The 18,847-nt window shown below is 42.5% G+C and overlaps 1 protein-coding gene across 3 annotated transcripts in view; it reads left to right on the forward strand.

Moving 5' to 3' along the window:
• CREB5 (cAMP responsive element binding protein 5) overlaps positions 1-18,847 on the forward strand; it is a 379,921-nt gene that overhangs the window by 137,755 nt on the left and 223,319 nt on the right. For all 3 annotated transcript variants that reach the window (XM_039862624.1, XM_039862622.1, XM_039862623.1), the window contains exon 5: positions 8,842-9,014. In XM_039862624.1, coding sequence (XP_039718558.1) covers positions 8,842-9,014 — 173 coding nt within the window. The remainder of the gene's footprint in view (positions 1-8,841; positions 9,015-18,847) is intronic.

The following is an 18,847-nucleotide window of genomic DNA, read 5'->3' on the forward strand; positions in this document are numbered from 1 at the left end:
TCAGACCCTGTCTCTGTAGTCAAAGTGTTCACAGCTGGAAGGGGAAAACGGACATAAAAATAAATACATGAATATACCAATGTGTTCTAAAAGCTTTGAAGGAAGTCTGTATGAGATAAGATGGAGGACAAAGGAGCAGTTAATTAATTCCACCTCGTGGAGAAGCAGTTAATTAATTCCACCTAGTGGAGAAGTAGTGTTAGCTTGGCAGTAATCGTGATAATAGCAAGGATAATTATAATAATGGCTACTAACATTTATTGGGCATTTAATGTGTTCAACATTGCACTAAGCTCTGTATTTATACTACTTAACATAATCTTTATAAAAATCTTACATTGTAGGGTTGTTGCTATTTAACAAATGAGAAAACTGAAGCAAAGAGAAGCTATAAACTTGTTTGAGATCATACATTATTCATTTATTCACCGAAAAGTTGAATTTATTGCCTCTCTACAAAATGCATGTCATGGAGCAGACGGTGGCTGTTCTCTGACGAACATGGCGTATTCCTTGCTCTAAGTTTACTGAAGAAATCACTCACGGACACAAGTCATGCTCTCTAATGGAGGCGTGGACAAGACACTGTGGGAGCACCAAGTAGGGAACAAGTAATGGGGCCAGAACAGGTCGGGGAAGGCTCCACAAAGGAGAGGATATCATAGCTGGATGTGATAAATAGATTGACCGCAAAGAAGAAGTATTAAGGCAAAGGTGAAAGAGACATGAAATGGTGTTGAATAGTCAAGAAACGTTGAGGTCTGTGGGTGTGAGCAGTAGCGGGGAGGGGGAAGAAGAAGGTTGGGCTGCCAGGAGGTGCTGTGGGAAAGATTGATTAAGACCAGGTTGTAAAAGGCTGAAGTCAATGCAAAGGCACATGTAGGAGATAATGGATGGCCAGCACAAGTGTTTAAGCAGTCCGGTGCCATGATGGAATGTACGTCTTTCTGGTAGAAGATTTTTGTGAAATGAGGAAACATACCAGTGAGTACGATATCATTTTCAGTAGTGTTAGACTAGTTTCTAGTTTCCAGGATGTCTGTAGAAACATCAGCCACAGAAACGTGCCCAACCGTAATTCCAGTAACCTGAATGAAGTGGTACCGTTTCTTTCCTTTTAACTCGCATGACTATATTTAGCAGAAGCGGCCGAGACAATAAAGTGGTAGATGAGAGCAGAAACACGGACAGTCTAAGGCACTGAGAATCTGAACAGGAAGGAGCAGGATCTTTGAGAGGCACCTGAAAATTGTTTCTCACAGTCAAGGGTGGCACCTGAGAAGACATTTATTGTCTTGAGCATTTTACTATGGTATTAAATGAATAGCTATAAAATGCTTACAGGGATGGTTCTTGCCTCAAACCCAGTATTAGAAGGGATGACAGAGGTCTGGGATTGGAGGGGAGGAGAGGCCAGTCAGATGGATCCTGATGCTCTGTATTCTGCAGACGGAAAGCGGGGGTGGGTGGTGCCTGCTTCCTTAAAACGGGCGAGTGGGCCAAGGCCCCTGAAGGTTACATCACTGTGCAAGCTGTCTTTCTACCCATTGCAAGGAAATTTGCCTTGGACGTTGAACTTGATCTGAACATCAGAAAAATGGACTCTTTCTCAGGCTTTCCCTGAGCTCTTGGAACTCTTGAGGAAGGTGAACTAACATCAAAACGTGAGCAAGTGAGGGTTGTTTGTTTGCTTGTTTTAGTAGTTTGATTAAAGTATTGTTCACCACTGTTTGAACTATAGCTTTCCCTTCCTAATCCTAATTTGCCCTGTTCATGGTAAACTAGTCTAGAAATGCCTGTGTAGGCAACTTGATCTCAATACAAGGGTCACTAAGCAATCACTCTGCAATGAAGTCATGGTGTCTTCCCAGGCTTTTCTAGATGTGAAGATGGTAGTGATAACATCGATCCAAATTAGAGATATGACAGATAGACTGTAACTCTCAGGATCACATGCCAATATTGGTTAATAACTTTTTAAAATATCGGTAGAAACAATGTCGAGTACAGATATATTCTACCATATCACTATCCACTAGAAAACGTTTTTACAGCAAGACTGTAGGGGAAGTGTGGTTTAGTAGGTAAGAGTCTGGACTCTGAAGCCAAACTGCCTAGATCTGAGCTCCTGCACTTTTTGGTTGTGTGACTTTGAGCAAGTCACTTAACCACTCCTGTGCCTCAGTTTCCACATCTGTAAAATGGGGATAATAATACCTACTTCCTAGACTGATGATAGAATTAAATTTTTGGACATTATAATGCTGTCTAAGTGTTAGCTACTATTGATAATATTTCTATTAATATCAGTCATGGGGAGTAGACACTCAGTATGAACTATTATTCTCCGAACTTCAGGTCGCAAACTTTACTAAAAGTTGTTGTCAGGCACTATGCTGGAATGTCCGTTCTCACACGTGATACTCACTACAACCCTGTCTATACTAGAGGGTTTTCTCCGTTTTAAAGATGAGGCAGGTATGGCTCAGAGAACTTGAATAACATGCCCCATATGATATAGAGCCGATGTGAACTTGATCCTGATCCCAGTGCCCATGTTTTCTTTCTGTACCATGTTTTCTTTCTGTGCCCATGAATTCCTCAGGGATAAGTAGCAAACTCCGAAAAAGCCGAATTTAAACGTGCATGTCAAGGCTGGAGTTTTGACAGTGCCCTGTGCTCTCCTCCCCCTTCCCTTCCTTCAGGGGTTGCCTGAGACGGTTTCTTCTACTGTGCATCTTGCACTATGTGAACATGCTAAGGAGAATACTATGCAGAGAGAGGCAGGCTGCGTGGGCTCTGGTCTCCTCACCTCCCATCTGCTGTGACTTCTCTGCTACCTCACTGTTCCCTCTGTCACGGAGCAGCCCAGCCTCTTAGTAGGATTCAAAATACCTGTACTGGTACTGCAGCTCCTGAGAGCAGCAGAAAGGAGCCGTCAAGACCCTCCAGAATCCCTTCTACACTTTCAGAAAGCCTAGTGTCTCCCAGAAAGTTTGCACCTTTGTTATTCTGTGAATGTCTCAGACATTTTTGGATGCGGTTCATGGTTGTTTACATCTGAGAAGTTCTGAAAGTCTTCATAACTGCCCAGGCATCATTAAGATGCAGACAATTTCAAGATTGCACAACTCAACTTGTAAACGCGTGTCGAGATGACCCTGGCTCTTTATAGAGAAACCCATAAAGTCTCCACACCTTGGCAGTTGGACAGAATGTAGATTTGAAGATAACATTTTGGGACCTTATGAGAATCAACATTATTTTGCCTGTATGCTCCAACCTTCACTTTCATTTGTGGTCCACTTCCCTTCATCCTTCATCACCACACCCTGAAATTATAGTTATTTGTAAGAACACGGATGTATATTCACATATATCAGGTTGTTTTTTTGCATATTGTATTCCAAGTCCATGCATGCAGAAAGACAATTACCACTCTACTTCAAGCTCACTGAGTATGCAGTCACGACTCATTATGTCCCTGGTTCTCACCCCATTCACACCCTTATGTCTCAGAACAACAATGAATGGAAAGCAAGGTATGTTATAAGACACGAAGGGAGGAAGAAATCCAAGGACATGTGGAAGAATTTGAACCAAAGAGGGAAAATTTTAGGTGAAGATAGTTTGTCTGTGGAGCTCTCATCTGTGACGTTTGAGAAATTTTACTTTTCGTTAGATCTCTTTCTTAAATCGTGATCCCTTGGGTCTGGCAGAAAGCTATAATTTTCAGAAGGTTAATTTCTTCAAAAGCTTATGGTTATAGAGAAAAATCAATGTTTCTAGGCCCATGAATCAGAGTCTAAAAAGTCTGTTTGGATATTTAGTGTCTCATAAAATGTAACACAGAGAGAGACTTATGGAGTATCAGAGCTGGAAAAGATCATGGAGACCATGTGGTCCAACACTTTGCTTTTATCAATGAGGCTGTGGAGCCCAGGGAAGTTGAATGATTTATCCAGGTTACATGGCTACAAGGAGGGGTAGAGACTGAACTAAGAGAGACCTCCTTATGCCTAAGACAGTATATTTTCAACATTATCACGTATTACTGATCATTTGGAAGCGTTTAAGCCAAAGTATGAACCATGTATCATAAATGAGAGAATCTGAGCAACAGAAGAGATCTTGGAGGTCATCTAGTGCCATTTCCCTCCTGATGCAAGAATCCTCTTGGTGACATCCTTGACAGATGACCACTAGCCTCTACTGGCTTAACTCTCATACCAGAAGCTCAGTACTTTACAAAGCAGTTTGTTTTGTCTTTTTGACATCTCTTCATTTTGGTAAATTTATCCCAACAAAAGGTCAAATTCATATTTTTAAAGTATCAGTCCAGAAGGAGTGAGGGTGGCCAGAGCGAATGGTATGGTATTAGTGATGGTGTGGCGTTTTACTCTTTTTCCTTCCTTAAAATAAAGATAATAATGCCTACTTTGTAGGGTCATTGTGAGGATTAGAGCTACGGTTATAAAGCATCCACCATAGTGGCTGCTTAAAAAAAGGAACCCACATTGTAGTTATTATTGGCTTTTTATCATCATGATTCCATTTTTTGAAATTACGACTGCTGGAGCAACAGAGACTATGTCTAATCCTGCAAATATTTGAAGGCAGTTAGCACGACTTTCTAGGTGTTCTCTTCTTTAGACTAAATATTCCCTGATTCTTCGACCATTCTTCCTGGGATGCATTTTGGATGCCTTCATTGCTTTCATTCCCTCCTATTTGTTGATTTCCCCCTTAAAATGTGGTGGCCAAATGTGGTCAGTCCGACGTGCTCTACAGTGGAATAATTACTTCCCTCGATCTGGACATCGCACTTCTCTTCTAATAACCTAGATTTATGTTAGCATTTTTGGAGGCCAGATCACACAGTTGGCTCAAGGAAAACCCGAGTCTACTATCCAGAACATTAGCTATGCCTCCCAACATGTGTCAGCCACAGAGTTGACAAGCACGATTTTTACATCTTCATCCAAGCTGTTGATAAAATTGTTGAACAGGAAAAGGCCAAAGGCTGAAACTCGAGGAATATCCCCCAATCCTTCTTGGCATATTGACATCCATCCACTGGTTTTGTGACATTGTTTTACCAGCTCCAAATCTATGCAACTATACTAGCAGAAATAACTCAGCAAGATAGAATCACTCTTTGTGTTTTTGAAATTGGATATTTAATTTATCCAGAGGTAAAATGCCATTCTTTTATCAATGAAGACAGGTTTTGAACCCATAATTGGGAAAATGTGAACTCAGAAAATAATTTCATGTTTGAGTTACTATGTAATGCTTAAAGGAAAAAAAAATAGATCTCCTCTTAATATGAAATGATAATGCTTGCCTAATTGTTTATTTTTCCACAATGTTTTAAAGTTACCCTCTGGGTGTGGGAGAAGGAGGCTGGAGAATTTGCAGATTTCATGTGTGGGGGAGAAAGAAGGTTATTGAAGAATTAGAATATAACTTTTTGAAGCTTTTTCTATCTCTAGTGGAGATCACAGAGACAAAGAAATGTCTTAAAAATGGCGGTGGGGGAGGGTGTGATGTATTTTTCTAGATAGTCTTTTTTATTCTTTTTAATGATGCTCAGAGATATACTTCTTTCTCTCATTTAACATGCTTTACTCTGAAGAAATGAAACCAGTTTATTTGTGCTGCAGCACAAATCAGTTTTTGTTGGTTTTCGTGACCGAGATAAAGAATAGTTGTCACCACCATTTGAGCCAAAGTGCACAAAGACTTGAAGGTCACCTCTTTAAATGATTAAATGATTCCTCTGAGGGATCATTTAATAGTTTACCAAAGGCTTTACTTTCCAATCTACATGACATATTTGTGGCTTTCTTCTTAGTAATGAGCCTCTCTATTTCTCTAGCCCAGGATCAAAGAAGTACTTTAACATCTAAAACTCTGTTATTGTGAACATACTTTGAGATTTCAAGGTAAATAGACAAGAACTTAGCACTCTGCAAAATTGTCCAGGGCATAGAAGATAAGACTTCATCATATTGAATGTTCTAGGAATGTTATTTCGTGTTTCACGCATTCGTTCCGTATTTATTGAGCACCTATTGTATGCCAGGCACTGACTTAGACATTATTGACACAATGGGGAGTAGAGTCAGATTTAGTCCCTTCTCTCATTATGCTCATATTCTTGAGAAAGAAACAGATATTAATCAAATAATTGAAAACAATCGCAAACTTGTGGAAAGTACTACAAAGGAGAGGGAGATGGTGCCCATCACTGGAGAGGTCAGGAAAGTTTTCCTCACGAGCTGCTTCATTTGTGATTTACAGGTGTAGTCAGAGGAAGAACACAGGTAACAGGAAAGCGTTTACTCCAAGGCCCTGGGCTGAAATGGATTATGGTCATCTCAAGGGCAGAAAAATTCCAGTCGGGTGGAGAAAATCACAGAGAGCAAGAGTGACAGTGGTGTGAGATGAGCTGGGGAGGTAGAAGGGTTCCAGACAGGCCTCGGAGGTCACACGAGGAGGGCCTCCAGTGTCTTCTAAACCACGGGAAGCCATCCAGAAAGCTGGGGCTGGGGGCCGTGTAGGCATGGTCAGTTTTGCCTTTTGAGATCACTGTGGCTATAGTGCGGGAAAGAGGAGAAAGGGAAGCCAGAGTGAGTGACAGGTGACCAGCTAGGAGACCACTACGTAGTCCAGGAGAGGAGATGGTGGTGGTTGGGTGTAGGTTGGTGGAAGGAGAGATGGAAAGATAGAAAGAGATATAGGACGCTGAAGCCGAATTTGTAGTATTTGGAGACTACATATGGGGATGATAGAAAAGACATATCAACGGTAACTCAAAGGAAGTTCATAGATTTTATATTCTTTTTTGTGAATTCAAAGATTTTTTATTTGAAGAATGAAATCGTACAGCTTTATTGAAAACTTTTGGTAGCATAGCACAACAGAAATAATTCTAAAAGAGATTCAAGGGCTATTATTGACAAAGTAGGTGACTGCGAGCAAGATGAAAATCTTTTAGTATCTTTGAGAATCTAAGCAATGGGAAAAATAATCCTTACAATTGTTTACTTCGAGACCTAATAAAGACCTGGGGAAGTATGTTTGTTAAGGTTCGCTTTTAAAAGAAATAACACGATTATTTTTATTTTTATTATTTTTAGTTCCATTCTCTATGTCTCAAGATCCTATAAAAAAAGAGCTCAAGAACTCAAGCATGTCCCTGCACTGCCACCCCAATACAAATCACCACGTCCTTTCATCTTACTTTAACCAACCACAATATTTTCCCACATCAGAAAAGCCTTCCAGTGTCGAAGAGGAGCTCGTGGGCCCTGTGTGTATGTATGAGCCCGTTCATGCCTTTGGGGAACCCACGACAACACAGTCGGCTCACAGTCTAAGCCAGGTGCCCGGTTTCCGTCTGGACTCCTGACAAACTGTGTGGTCAGGAGTTAGAAATCAGAAACCTGGGAAAGGTGCAGCATGATGGACACAGCCACCCCAAATACCCTGTATGTTATCACCATCATTTAACACGTAGTGCAGGAAATCCTGTTCTTTGCAGAAGAACTTCAAAGAACCACTTCTAGTTCTCCTGGGTAACATTTATTTTTTTCTTTGCTAACCCCAAAGCGCAGACAGATATATATATTTTCCCTCTAGTAAATTGCTAGTGACACTTCATCTCTTTCCTGCCATCCTCAACCCATTGTCCAACTGACCTCTCGAATTTTCATACTCTGCTAGGCTGAAGCGCTGTTCCTCGCAGTTTACAGAGGCCCATTTATTTATTTTGCTTTGCCCTGTACTTTTTCTTTCTTTTCGAGGTTCTGACTTTTTCACATTTCAGCCCCGCCATGTTAATCAGCCCTCTTCAGCCTAAGTGTGAATCCTATTGACCCAGTGACTTTCTTTTCTAGGAAGAGTTGTCTTTTAAGCCACTTTGCCTTGAGTATTTTACCTTACTTTTGAATTTTTAACAAAGAAGCCTTTAATCCATTCATCAGAAATAAATACACGATATGAGGTCTCTTCAGTGACTTAGTTGTCCCGTTTGTTTCTTCGCTCATTTATTTATGCGCTACCCCTCACCAAAATACCTACTATGCTCCAAGCACCATGGGATGGAATTGTGAACACAAACATTTTACATTCTAGAGGAAAAGACAGGGAGCAATCAATCATTGATTGACAGACAATCAATCATTATTCTATATCATGATTCCATAAAATTGTTATGGACTGATTTTATGGAAATACAGCAGAAAGTTGCAACTCTTGCTCGTGTGCTATTGGGCCTCAGACACCCCATCGTGTGTTCCAGCCATCCATCCTCATGCCTCAGGTTGATGGGCTTGGATCATAGGTACCCAGATTATGATCTAGAAAACTAGTAGTTTCCTGGGGGAAAAAATAGCGATTGGCTACTCTTATAAGACTGAAACAGAAAAAATTACCTGGTGTGCTTGTGACTCAAAGCAGGATGCCAAACGACTCTTCACTAAATCACGGTATTATGTACTTAACCACAGAAATCATTTTCAAATGCAGCATATATCACACCAAGTCAGAGAAGATATGGGCTAAACGTCCCTGATGTAAACCTCACATCAGGATGGCGGCGGAGTGATTAGTGAACTTCAAGGTATTTTCTTATGTGCTTTACTTCTAGGGTGAAGGGTTATTTTTCATCTTCTCATAGCTGTAAGTTATAAGAAGAAGAATGAACCCATGGCTTGCCAGAAGCCATAACTCTCTATTAGGTTGACATGACCAGATTCCCAATTTTGGCCTTTGAGAGCTTGAGAATAAAATACTGACTTCTTCTGACCTTTTCTCTCCGTCTTCTCTGGGCAGAATATCTCGATGCATAACACAGTTGGTGGGGCCATGGCGGGGCCCGGAGCTCACCAGCTTGGCAGCACCCGGATGCCCAACCATGACACCAGCGTTGTGATTCAGCAAGCCATGCCGTCACCCCAGTCCAGCTCTGTCATCACGCAGGCACCTTCCACCAACCGCCAGATCGGGTAAGGGGACCTCCTCGGCTGTCTCTGGGTCCTGGCTGGAGCTCAGGGAATGTTCTGGATTTTCTCCTTGTTTCTAGAACTCGGATTTCGTGAGACAGAAGTTGATTTTCTTGGCTGGTGTGCTACTGCCTGGAGCTCAGGGTGACATTTTTGATGGGAAACGGGAGAGGAAGTCTCTGGTTGGTGGAAGATATTTGACCCTGACTTTAGGAGGAAAAGCAAGTCGTTCCATGTCATTGTTTCTTCTAACAAGATTCGTGAATTTTAAGATATTGCAGGACCTCAGCATAGTTCTCAGGTCAAATACCTAAGGATGGTGGAAGGAAGTTTCACTGGCCCCGCCTCCTCTCCAGCAGAGTATGTCCCTTCCTTCCTGGGATCTGCTAAGCCCGTCACTTGTGTCTTCTGTATATTTCCACAGTCCTCCGATCATTCTTCCTCGCTCCTCTTCCTTGCTAATACTTCTTTGTTAGCCCTCCCCTCTCTATGCATTGGTCCACATTCATTCTTGAAACAGACGAAACAAAGAAAGTGGGCTTTCTCCCTCTCATTTATGTATAAAAGATAATACCGATGTTTTGGGAGAAATTGGTAGTACGGTCCCAGCCCCTGTGTATTATGGGATGGAAAGAGCTCTCACTTCTAAGTGTTGTGCCGTAGCTCTCGCTCCTGGCCATTCAGAGCGTGTCTGAGGCCAGTGGTGTGGGCGTTACTCAGGAGCATCTTAGAAATGCAGAATCTCTGGCCCAGCTTCCTTATCTCTAGAATGAGGGTGGTATCTCTTCTTTCTACTCTCACAAGACTGGAGTAAAGAGGAAATAAAAGATTCAAGAGCACTCAGGTTTGGTGGGCGGGGGGGGGGGCGGGAGGGAAGATAATAACTTAAGCCAAAGAGTCATGATAAATTTATATTGCTGGATATATTGCTGATAAATTTATATTGCTGAAAACTGGTTGCTCTATGTTCCCAGAGTGGTCTGTTTAAAACAGGATAGGGAGCCTGCTGTGTTTGGTGTATGCATCAGAATTTAGCTTGAATGTTCAGTTGAATATGGGATATGGAGATTTAAAAAAAATTGGAAGCTAGCCCGCGATTTGTCAGTGTGTCTTTTCCACTTTATTGTTAATGCTCGTAAGAATTACAGACCAAGAGTGAGCGCTAGTACGGCGCTGGCTTCTTCCTCCTGCAGCTGCTCTAGAAGAGATACCTTGCCTCTCACCTTTCTCAACTCGTCAGGATGGGTTGTGGCATGTGAAGACCCACCTTCACAAATAAGAGTTGTGGGCAGTGACGGTTTTGTGAGTTTGCCATGGGTACATTTGGTTTCCCATTCAAGACATAGAAAATTAACCCTGCCGTTTGAATGCCTGGCTTTGTTTGAAGAAGCCAACACTGAATTAGCAAGTGTCTCCGTTAAAGATTTCCTTTCTTCTCAGATGACCATGGGAGCAAATGTTGCTGCCATCTAAAGCAAGAACCTATAATATTCTGAGAGGGTGGGGCGGGTTTGTTAAAGACGGCATCTTAATTTCAAGGGACTCCTTCACTCTAGTGGCTTGGCTTTGGGCAGACAATTCACAGTTAGGCCAGCTAATTATAATTATTTTATTTTTCTTTCAAGGGGAACAAACATAAAATGTGCTCGAGTTTACTAGCGGTTTTACAGCATTCCTTCTCCCCTGGAGTCCTGCCTCTCCCCGACCAGTCCCCAGCTACCCTCTTGGAGGCCCTCAGTGTTTGGCCATTGTTAGCACAATGCTGGTTTTTGTGAAACAATCTTTTAAGGGCGAGCACGAAATTCTACGATGGCTGTTGACTCTGTTGATCATTTACCCAGCTGCCCCAGGGCTGTACAGTTGGGTGACATTTCTAAGCTGTGTCACTATGCCTGGCTGGGTGGGGGTGATTTCCCGGGACATATGACCTCCTGACCCACTCCATTTTCCCATTTATTCCCAGTCCTGGGGTGTTGTATGTCTCTCCTGGTGTGTTCCAGGAGATAATTGTCACTTTTAGGACTCTGTCTCATTGCCAGACTTGAGGGAGGCTGTTTCTTTTCTTCAGATTCTTCCCTGTCACGCTAACCATGTTGATTTCAAACCACACATCCTGTCATTTCCATTTTCTCCATGTGACCCATCCAAAACCTTGCCCGGATGATTGTGGGGACTCAGCAAGGAACAACCCAACCCATCTCACCAGTGGATTCGGAATAAAACTCTAGGTGGTAACATTTGGGGATGGTTGACTCTTTTATTTCTCTCAGCAAAGAGGAAATGAGTACTTATTTTAAAACATGAGTTTCCTCTGGAGACTGTGTCTTTAAATGAGCATTTGAAATTGCAGATAGATTTTTTTTTTGAGGCTGCACAGAACCATATTGTAGTAATATTCTGATTTTTATCACAACCTCAAATATTTAAGTGTCAAAATCTGGCCAAGCCACCTGCAAATGTTTGCCATGGCAACTGGCCAACAAAAACAGCAAACAGCAATGAAAGTCTTCATTCGAGCTTGCGCTTAAGCTACATCCAGCCAGAGGGGCTGGGACCCACCTGTGCCCATGCACGGCGCTCTCTTGCTGTGGCCAGTGGGTGTGCTCACAACTGGAACTTTGTGGGAGAGGAAGGGGCCGCCTGTCTCCTGCTCCCCATCTTTCCTCCCCTTCCACCAGTGTTTGGCTTCTGCCGCCAACCCCACTTTTGCTCTCCTTTGTGACCCCTCCTTTCATGCCATATTTAAGCTTAGAGGCTTGAATATATTGGGAACGGTGCTGACGTGAAGGACCGGGTAATGGGAGCAGTGCCCGTTCTCAGGGAAGATTTGGGGAACAAAGTGTATGCCTCCTTGTGAGCATTTGATTTTTATCCTTTCTGAGCGGGCGCTCAGCCAAAGTAGACCGATATGGATGGAAATGCAAAAATCTGAAGAAATAAGGTTGACAGTAGATAGATAAGCAATGCGGGTACTTCCCTTCCATCTCTTTTCACCCTCTACCATGCCCCGTGCCCAGTTCTGTCCAAGTAGAACTGCTATCCCGATAGAAACGGAAGGTGAGTATAAATATCCCAAATTGCACTTGTGTGGTTAGGCAGGCTAGAAAAACACACAGCACTAGAGAGTGTGGGAGGCATCCCCAAACTAGTGACTACTTGTGCTTAGTCAAACTGGCAGACGCTCTGTCGGGAAGAATGTATTTGGCTGATTGATGGTAGCATTTTAGGAGATAAGTTTTCCAGATTGGGGAAAAAAAAAAAAAATAGCGAAGCATGGGCTGTAGGGGAGCAAGTGAGATGGAAAACAAGCATGTGTTAAATATAGATGAAATCGATTCAGCCTTGGACCAAATATGTGGCAGATTCCAAGATCTCCACTCTAGTCATTTTTATTAGCTATCATGTAACAGGCTCATTAATTCAGGATCAAGCCAGCAAAGCCTGAGAAAAATAGTGGATGAGCAGGTATTGGTAGCACAAATTCTCTCTTTCTCTGTCTCTTATTCTTTCTCTCACTTTCTCTCTCTCTCTCTCTCTCTCTCTTCTCACATGAGACATTTTTGTAGGAGCCAATAATCAGTTGATATAATCTTAATAGGTCCCAGTTTCCCCAAAGAAGACTATTTTTTTTTACGGAGTAAATGATAGTGGGTAATTCATGCTCGGTAATTCTTCAGAAGGGCGATGAAGATAACATGGAGAGTGGAATTCTATAAGAATAGGTATCAGTACAGAGTTCTCACAGCTCATGGGAGGCACTGCCAAAATATTCCACAAATTTTCTTCCTGTATTCTTCCTGTTTTCAAAATGTCCTACGGATGTAATTTTCTGTACTGAGTCGGGAAAATATATAAATTGGTTAAATTATTGGTGAAAATTATTTGGCAGTAATTGTTTACAATAGGAGTATGATAGGTCTAACATCAGAATATACAGATGTTCCTACCAAGACTGCTATTCGGAAAAATGATATCTGGCCCATTATGGAATATTCTAGGTAATATACCAGGAAACTCGAAAACCTATTCAACAGCATGCATATGTGAAGCCATTTATATATGTAACCTCTCCCTGATTTTATACCAATTAGTCCTGGCACATATATGTTCATGTGATGTGTAGCTATGTTATCTATTTGGTCATAAAGACTACCTGCATGGGGCTATAGCCAGGCAATATAGATCTAATACTAAGCCAGAAACTTATATAAAATATTGTAGAAGCAAATTTTGTTTAGTGTAAAAATAAAAAGGAGCTGATGTCCATCAAAAATTGAACTTTCTATCATCCTTTCTGTACCTCTTTCTCTCTTTTCTCTTTGCAATCCTTGACACTACATGTCATGCAGAATATCAGGGGTTGCTCAATGAACATGACCAAGGAAAATTAATAATAATAATAATAATAATAATAGTAATAGTAGTAGTAGTGGTGGTGGTGCTAATAGTAGTAGTAGTACCAGTAGTAGTAGTAGTAGAAGAAAAAGTAGAAGAAGAAGAGGAAGTTCTTTTCCTCTTCATCTTAGAATTTGTTAATGTCAAAAGTCATGTGGCTTTGTTGTATGAGTTAGTGTTGCTGCTTGAGGTGTCCCTCGATATAGATACGTTGATGGATTCAAGAGTTGTTGTGTCATTGTTGCTCTGAAGCAAGAAAACAAAAAGGAGAGAGGTCAGTAAACGACAGGCATGGTTCAAAGGAGACTTAAACAATAAGCGGTTTATGGTTTAAGAACGTGCTAGCCCTGCAGGTGCATAGCCGTACAAATCCATTATTAAGAGTTTTCTTAAACTCCACAAACCAAGAGCATGATTAAGACTGCCAACCACAAGACAACTGTCACTGCCCACCACAGGCTAATGCTAGCGACATCCAGGCCAGCCTTCTTCCTGAAGAGGCAGCAGGCCAGTAGGTCCCAGGTTGTCACTGGCCCATAGCCCTTCCCCAGGACAGCTCGAAGCCCTCTTTGAGTAATTCAGACCAGAAGCCATTATTTCCTGCTTTGTGTTTTGCTGAATATCATGGCTATGAACATTGCTTTATTGTTGGAAAGTTGCTGGATCTCTCACAGCCCCGAGAACATTTACGAGGGCCCTTCAGGGGGATGCTTTCTGGGAGGGTTGATGGACTTAACCATATGGCTCCCGTTAAATCCCATGCAGAGCCTTGAGAAATTACCTCTGACAAGGGGGCCAGCAGCCTTCCACTCATAGAGTTTTATGTGTGGAACGAAACATTAAGTACTGATACTTGAGGAAATATAAGGTTTCTTAACATTCAAGAGTCATAACACCACATGGTATTGTGGCCAGATGAAGCGGGCAGAGCCAGAACTCCAGAGCACAGAGCTGTGTTTTCCAAAAAGCAGGAAAACAGCCCTGTTCTTGTCTCTGAATCTGGCTCTTGCCTCTGATTCCTCAGGCAAGTCTTGCGTGTCTCGGTGTCCCAGCTCCTCACCTGGTATAAAGCTCAGACTGCTGTTAACAAAACGCCGTAGACCCAGTGTGTTTATTTCTCACAGTTCTGAAGGCTGGGGAGTCCAAGGTCATGGTGCCGGCAGGTTCAGTTCTTGGTGAGGGCCCTTTTCCTTCCTTGCAAAAGGTCGCCATCCTGCTGTATGCCAACCTGATCTCTTTGTGCAAGTGTGTGTGGAGAGAGAGAGGATGAGGGAGGGCGGGAGGGAGACAGAACACACTCCGGTGTCTCTTCTTCTTATAATGACACTGATTCCATTGTGGGAGTCCACTCTCATGACTTCACCTCTACCCAATTCCTTCCCAAAGGCCCCGCCTCCTGATACCATCACATGGGGGTGGGAGCGGTCAGGGCTTCAACATAGAAATTTGGGAGGGGGGTGCAAACATTCAGTTCATAACAGCTAGTGTATGTGGGAGAGAAAACTGGAGGTCACTCCTCAATGGCTCAAGCTTTTTCTTAGAAAACCTTTGATTAGCGGGCTGATACTGAAGAGAAGGAAGGAAACTAACATTTCTCCAACATCTACCGTGTGCCAGTCACTAATCTAGCTTTGCATGTTATTTCCTATAATTCTCCAAGAGCCCAGATAGACATCATTTACTCCAGTTTAATTGCCCAAAGAAGAGAAGTAACTTGTCCAAAGTCATTCGGCAGAGTTCTGAGCACAGGTCTGTTGGCCTCCAAAGCACATGCTTTCCTGTGTTCCTGCCCATAGCAGCCCAGTGCTATGGAAGACGCATGCGTATGTCCCACCGTTTCCAAGAATCGTCTGCCCTCTGGAGTTGGCTAGTGCCGTCTGTCTGGTTACAGTGTGAGGAGCTTCTATGCTTTCACACACCTGCAGGCTGGTCGAGGGCAGAGGCGGACACACTGAGTTGCCAGCAGCTGCTGCAGCCCTTCAGGAAAAATATACAGGAGTTTCCTAGCTCTCCAGAAGGTGAGATCAGGGACTGTCTCGAGCACGTGCATACAGGGAATGGACCTGTACCTGGGAGATCTCCTGGCCACATTCCATCATTTTTAAGAAAACCAAAGTCACCTCAGAGAGTGACTGCCCGTTCTCCAACCGTTTGGTGGCCCCACATTTGGCTTCTTGGTTTATAGGAAGACCCCCATGCCCCACCCAGATGAAGTATGACTTCCAGACTTATCTTGGTTCCTGCTGTGGGTAGGCAACTTTGCCTGTGACCTCCTCTTAGAGGAATATTTCATTTCTGGGTCTGACAAAAACAAGTCCTGCTCACAAAGTTCCAGAATCTTCCACATAAGTGTTTCTGTGTATATTTCTTCCTCACCCCTTTTAGAACAGATACGCACAGATGAGGGTCTGCTTCTAGAGCAAATAGCCCACGATTATTCAGTCTGTGTCTATAGTAAATCTAGATACCGGTTCTTTTGTATAGCATGTCAAAAAATATACACCTGGAAAACAAGAGCTTGCTCAGAGCCAAACCGTGTCAGGTCAGAGCAGAATCTTGGAAAAGTATTGTCCGTGGGTTCAGAAGTCATGGATTTAGGATAGTTCAGGCCCTGCCATCTAATAGGTTTACAAGCTTGCCCGAATACTCACCTTCTCTGGACCTCAGTTCCTTTATGTATGAAAGGTTAACCAGCTGATTACAAGTCAGTCCCAGCAACAGCATCCTCACTCAGTGCTTTTTTTCTGTCTCAGATTCTCTTTTGGTTTATTTTCCTCCAGGAGCTGAGTTTGGTAGGAGTTCTAGATGATCTGAGCTCCAGGATGTGTTCACATACTTAGTAGGTTAGAACAGAATAGGGCTTGGGGAGGCTTGGGAAGAGGAAGCCAGCGCAGTCAAAGAGAGGGGTCTTAACATGAAGCCCGAGAGATCTGACTTCCAGGCTCAACTCCTATGTGAATAACAAGTTCATAATTCTGTCGAGCACATCCATTTTACAGTTGAGTAAAGTGAGATTCAGAGAGTAAGTGACTTGCCCTGGGTCATACCGATAATGGTGAGAGCCGGAACTAGAAGTGGGGTCACCAACACCACACTCTCTTCGGTCCAAATGGACTCGACTTCCCCATGTTTTAGTTTCCTCACCTGTAAAATGGGGAGGCATCACTAGAAGATTCACCAAGTGTATCCAACACTAAAGAGCTAATGATTTTCATAACAAGTTTAATTCTGGAAACTATGAGGCCAGGTAAGTTCTGCGGGGCTCAGCTCTGAGTGCGTGACGATGTAGAGTTTCCTCCTTCACACTAATCTCATCAAGAAATTGTTCTTTTATGCTCACATTGCTAAAAGCGGCTTTTGTTGGAGATGTAACTACAAAAACATTGAAAACAATAGCACAATAGTAAAAGGTGTAAAATAAGCCCAATGCAAGAAACTTGGACAAAGATCTTGCCAGACGCAGTTCTATGGGAAATTGCAGTACACTGTCTTCTATTCCGGCATTTTTTTGGGGGTTCCTTTGTGGAAGACACAGACATAGGGCTTTATTCCTAGAGATAAGCCTTGGGTGAGGTGTTATATAACTAAACATTGAGTATTGAGGGTATATATTTTCCATAACACGAAATGCAGTAATTAATTGCATCTTTCCGTACCTATCCCTATCACATTTCATTCGTGGGGACTGGCTCAGTGTTTCCTGCCTTCAAGGTCAGAAGCATGAAGGCCTAGCTGGCTCACTCTAGGTTTACATGGCACATGGCTCATGGCATGGTGTTTAGAGGGTCCTAAGACTAAGGTTAACCATTCTTTGAAGAATGCCAAAAGGGTATTAACATGGGAAAATGGTTAGTGTGTGCACTGCTCTGCAAGATGAGCGTGTTTGGAGAAATGAACTTGGTACAGCAGAGCTGGCCCTCTGGAGCCAGAACACTTTGTTATTTTGAAGACTGAGCATGTCTAACATGGCAGTGTCCCAATGGGCATTTCTGGTCATTCGTAGCTTTCAAATTCTTAAATACTATATGTCTCATAAAGTATAAATAACTCTGTATGAACTGATTGATAAGTAGGTTCTGAGTTAAGAGACAAGGACTCTTAGGAATTTGTAGATAGCTAATAGCGCCCGTTGTATATACCATGTATTCATATAATTGGACATTTGGGGATTTAAAAGATAATTGATTGAACAGTTTCTCTCATGTGTTACGTTAGACCAAATGGGCTTCTCTACCATCGTTTTTTGTAACCTCTCTTATGAGGATTTAGTTCAAGGTTATACAAACACTATGCACGTTTTACCTTTACTTGGGTGAGAATGGCATGGAAACATTTGATTTGGTCTTGGACTTTGGATGTAGAGATGGTATTAATGTTTATTCTCATACAGAGGGAACCCTATTTCAGTGAGGCAGTGCAAATCATTGCTGGAGTGTTGGGAAGCCATGGCTGGCAGTTCCGATTCTGCCACTCACAAGCCTAGGACTTCGAATAGGCCCCTTGACCTCTTTGGGCCCTACTTGTTTCATCGTATAAAAAGAAAGAATGAAACGAGATTGTCTAGTAAGTGCCCTCTTCTAATGTAAGGAATATATTTGTTTCCTTATCATGACTAATACTCTACCGCACACTGCTTGGCTGATATGAATTGTGGAAGAAGAAATTCCATTAAATAGATACATTTTTATTTAGCAGGAGATCTAGTAATCTATTTGCCAAGTATGTTGTGCTTTTGGTAAATATCAACATAAAATTCCTGTAGAGTAATAAACATTCTTAATGGCACCAGACACATTTAAAAGAATTTGGAGTTTTATAGTTTTCCCCCCTTTGGCAAAGTGTGTCTTGGCTGGTGAATAGGCCAGTGAAGTCTGTAAAATGATAGGACCCTTGTGGGCGTGGGGTAGAGACATGCCGGAATGTGCTTGGGTTGCTTTTGCAGAGTTGTAGATCTTTGCAGAGAACAGATGGCCCCAAACATCTTTGAAATGCCAGAAATGACTTCCTGAATAACAATAGGCCCTTCGCATGTTGGTTCAGATATGGTAATTCACAAGCCAAATGCACAGCACTTTACAGCTGACCTCCAGTCTATTATCTGTAGCCCACAGAATCCATAAACATTTTCTACGCAGATAATCATGACAACCACCACAACAAACACCTCTCCCCAAGTCACCAAGCCACGGAACACTTGTCGAATACAAAATGTCCTCAGAATCTCTAGGGGCTGGAGGCCAAGCACTTGGCAGACTCTCATGGATCCCTGCGTAGGGTGACATTTCCTCTTATTTTCCTCAAAGTCTGAATACCTGAAGAGAGAAGCAGTAGAATGTTCAAGAGAAGCAGAGGCAGCTTCCACTTCGGTACTGTTTGGGTGGTGTGAGTGGAGCCATTTTGATGAACCTACAAACTCAGCGAAACCAAAGTCTACCCGTAAA

The sequence above is a fragment of the Pteropus medius genome, unplaced genomic scaffold (assembly GCF_902729225.1).
Source record: "Pteropus medius unplaced genomic scaffold, Ma_sr-lr_union100, whole genome shotgun sequence".
Classification (NCBI taxonomy): Eukaryota; Metazoa; Chordata; class Mammalia; order Chiroptera; family Pteropodidae; genus Pteropus; species Pteropus medius.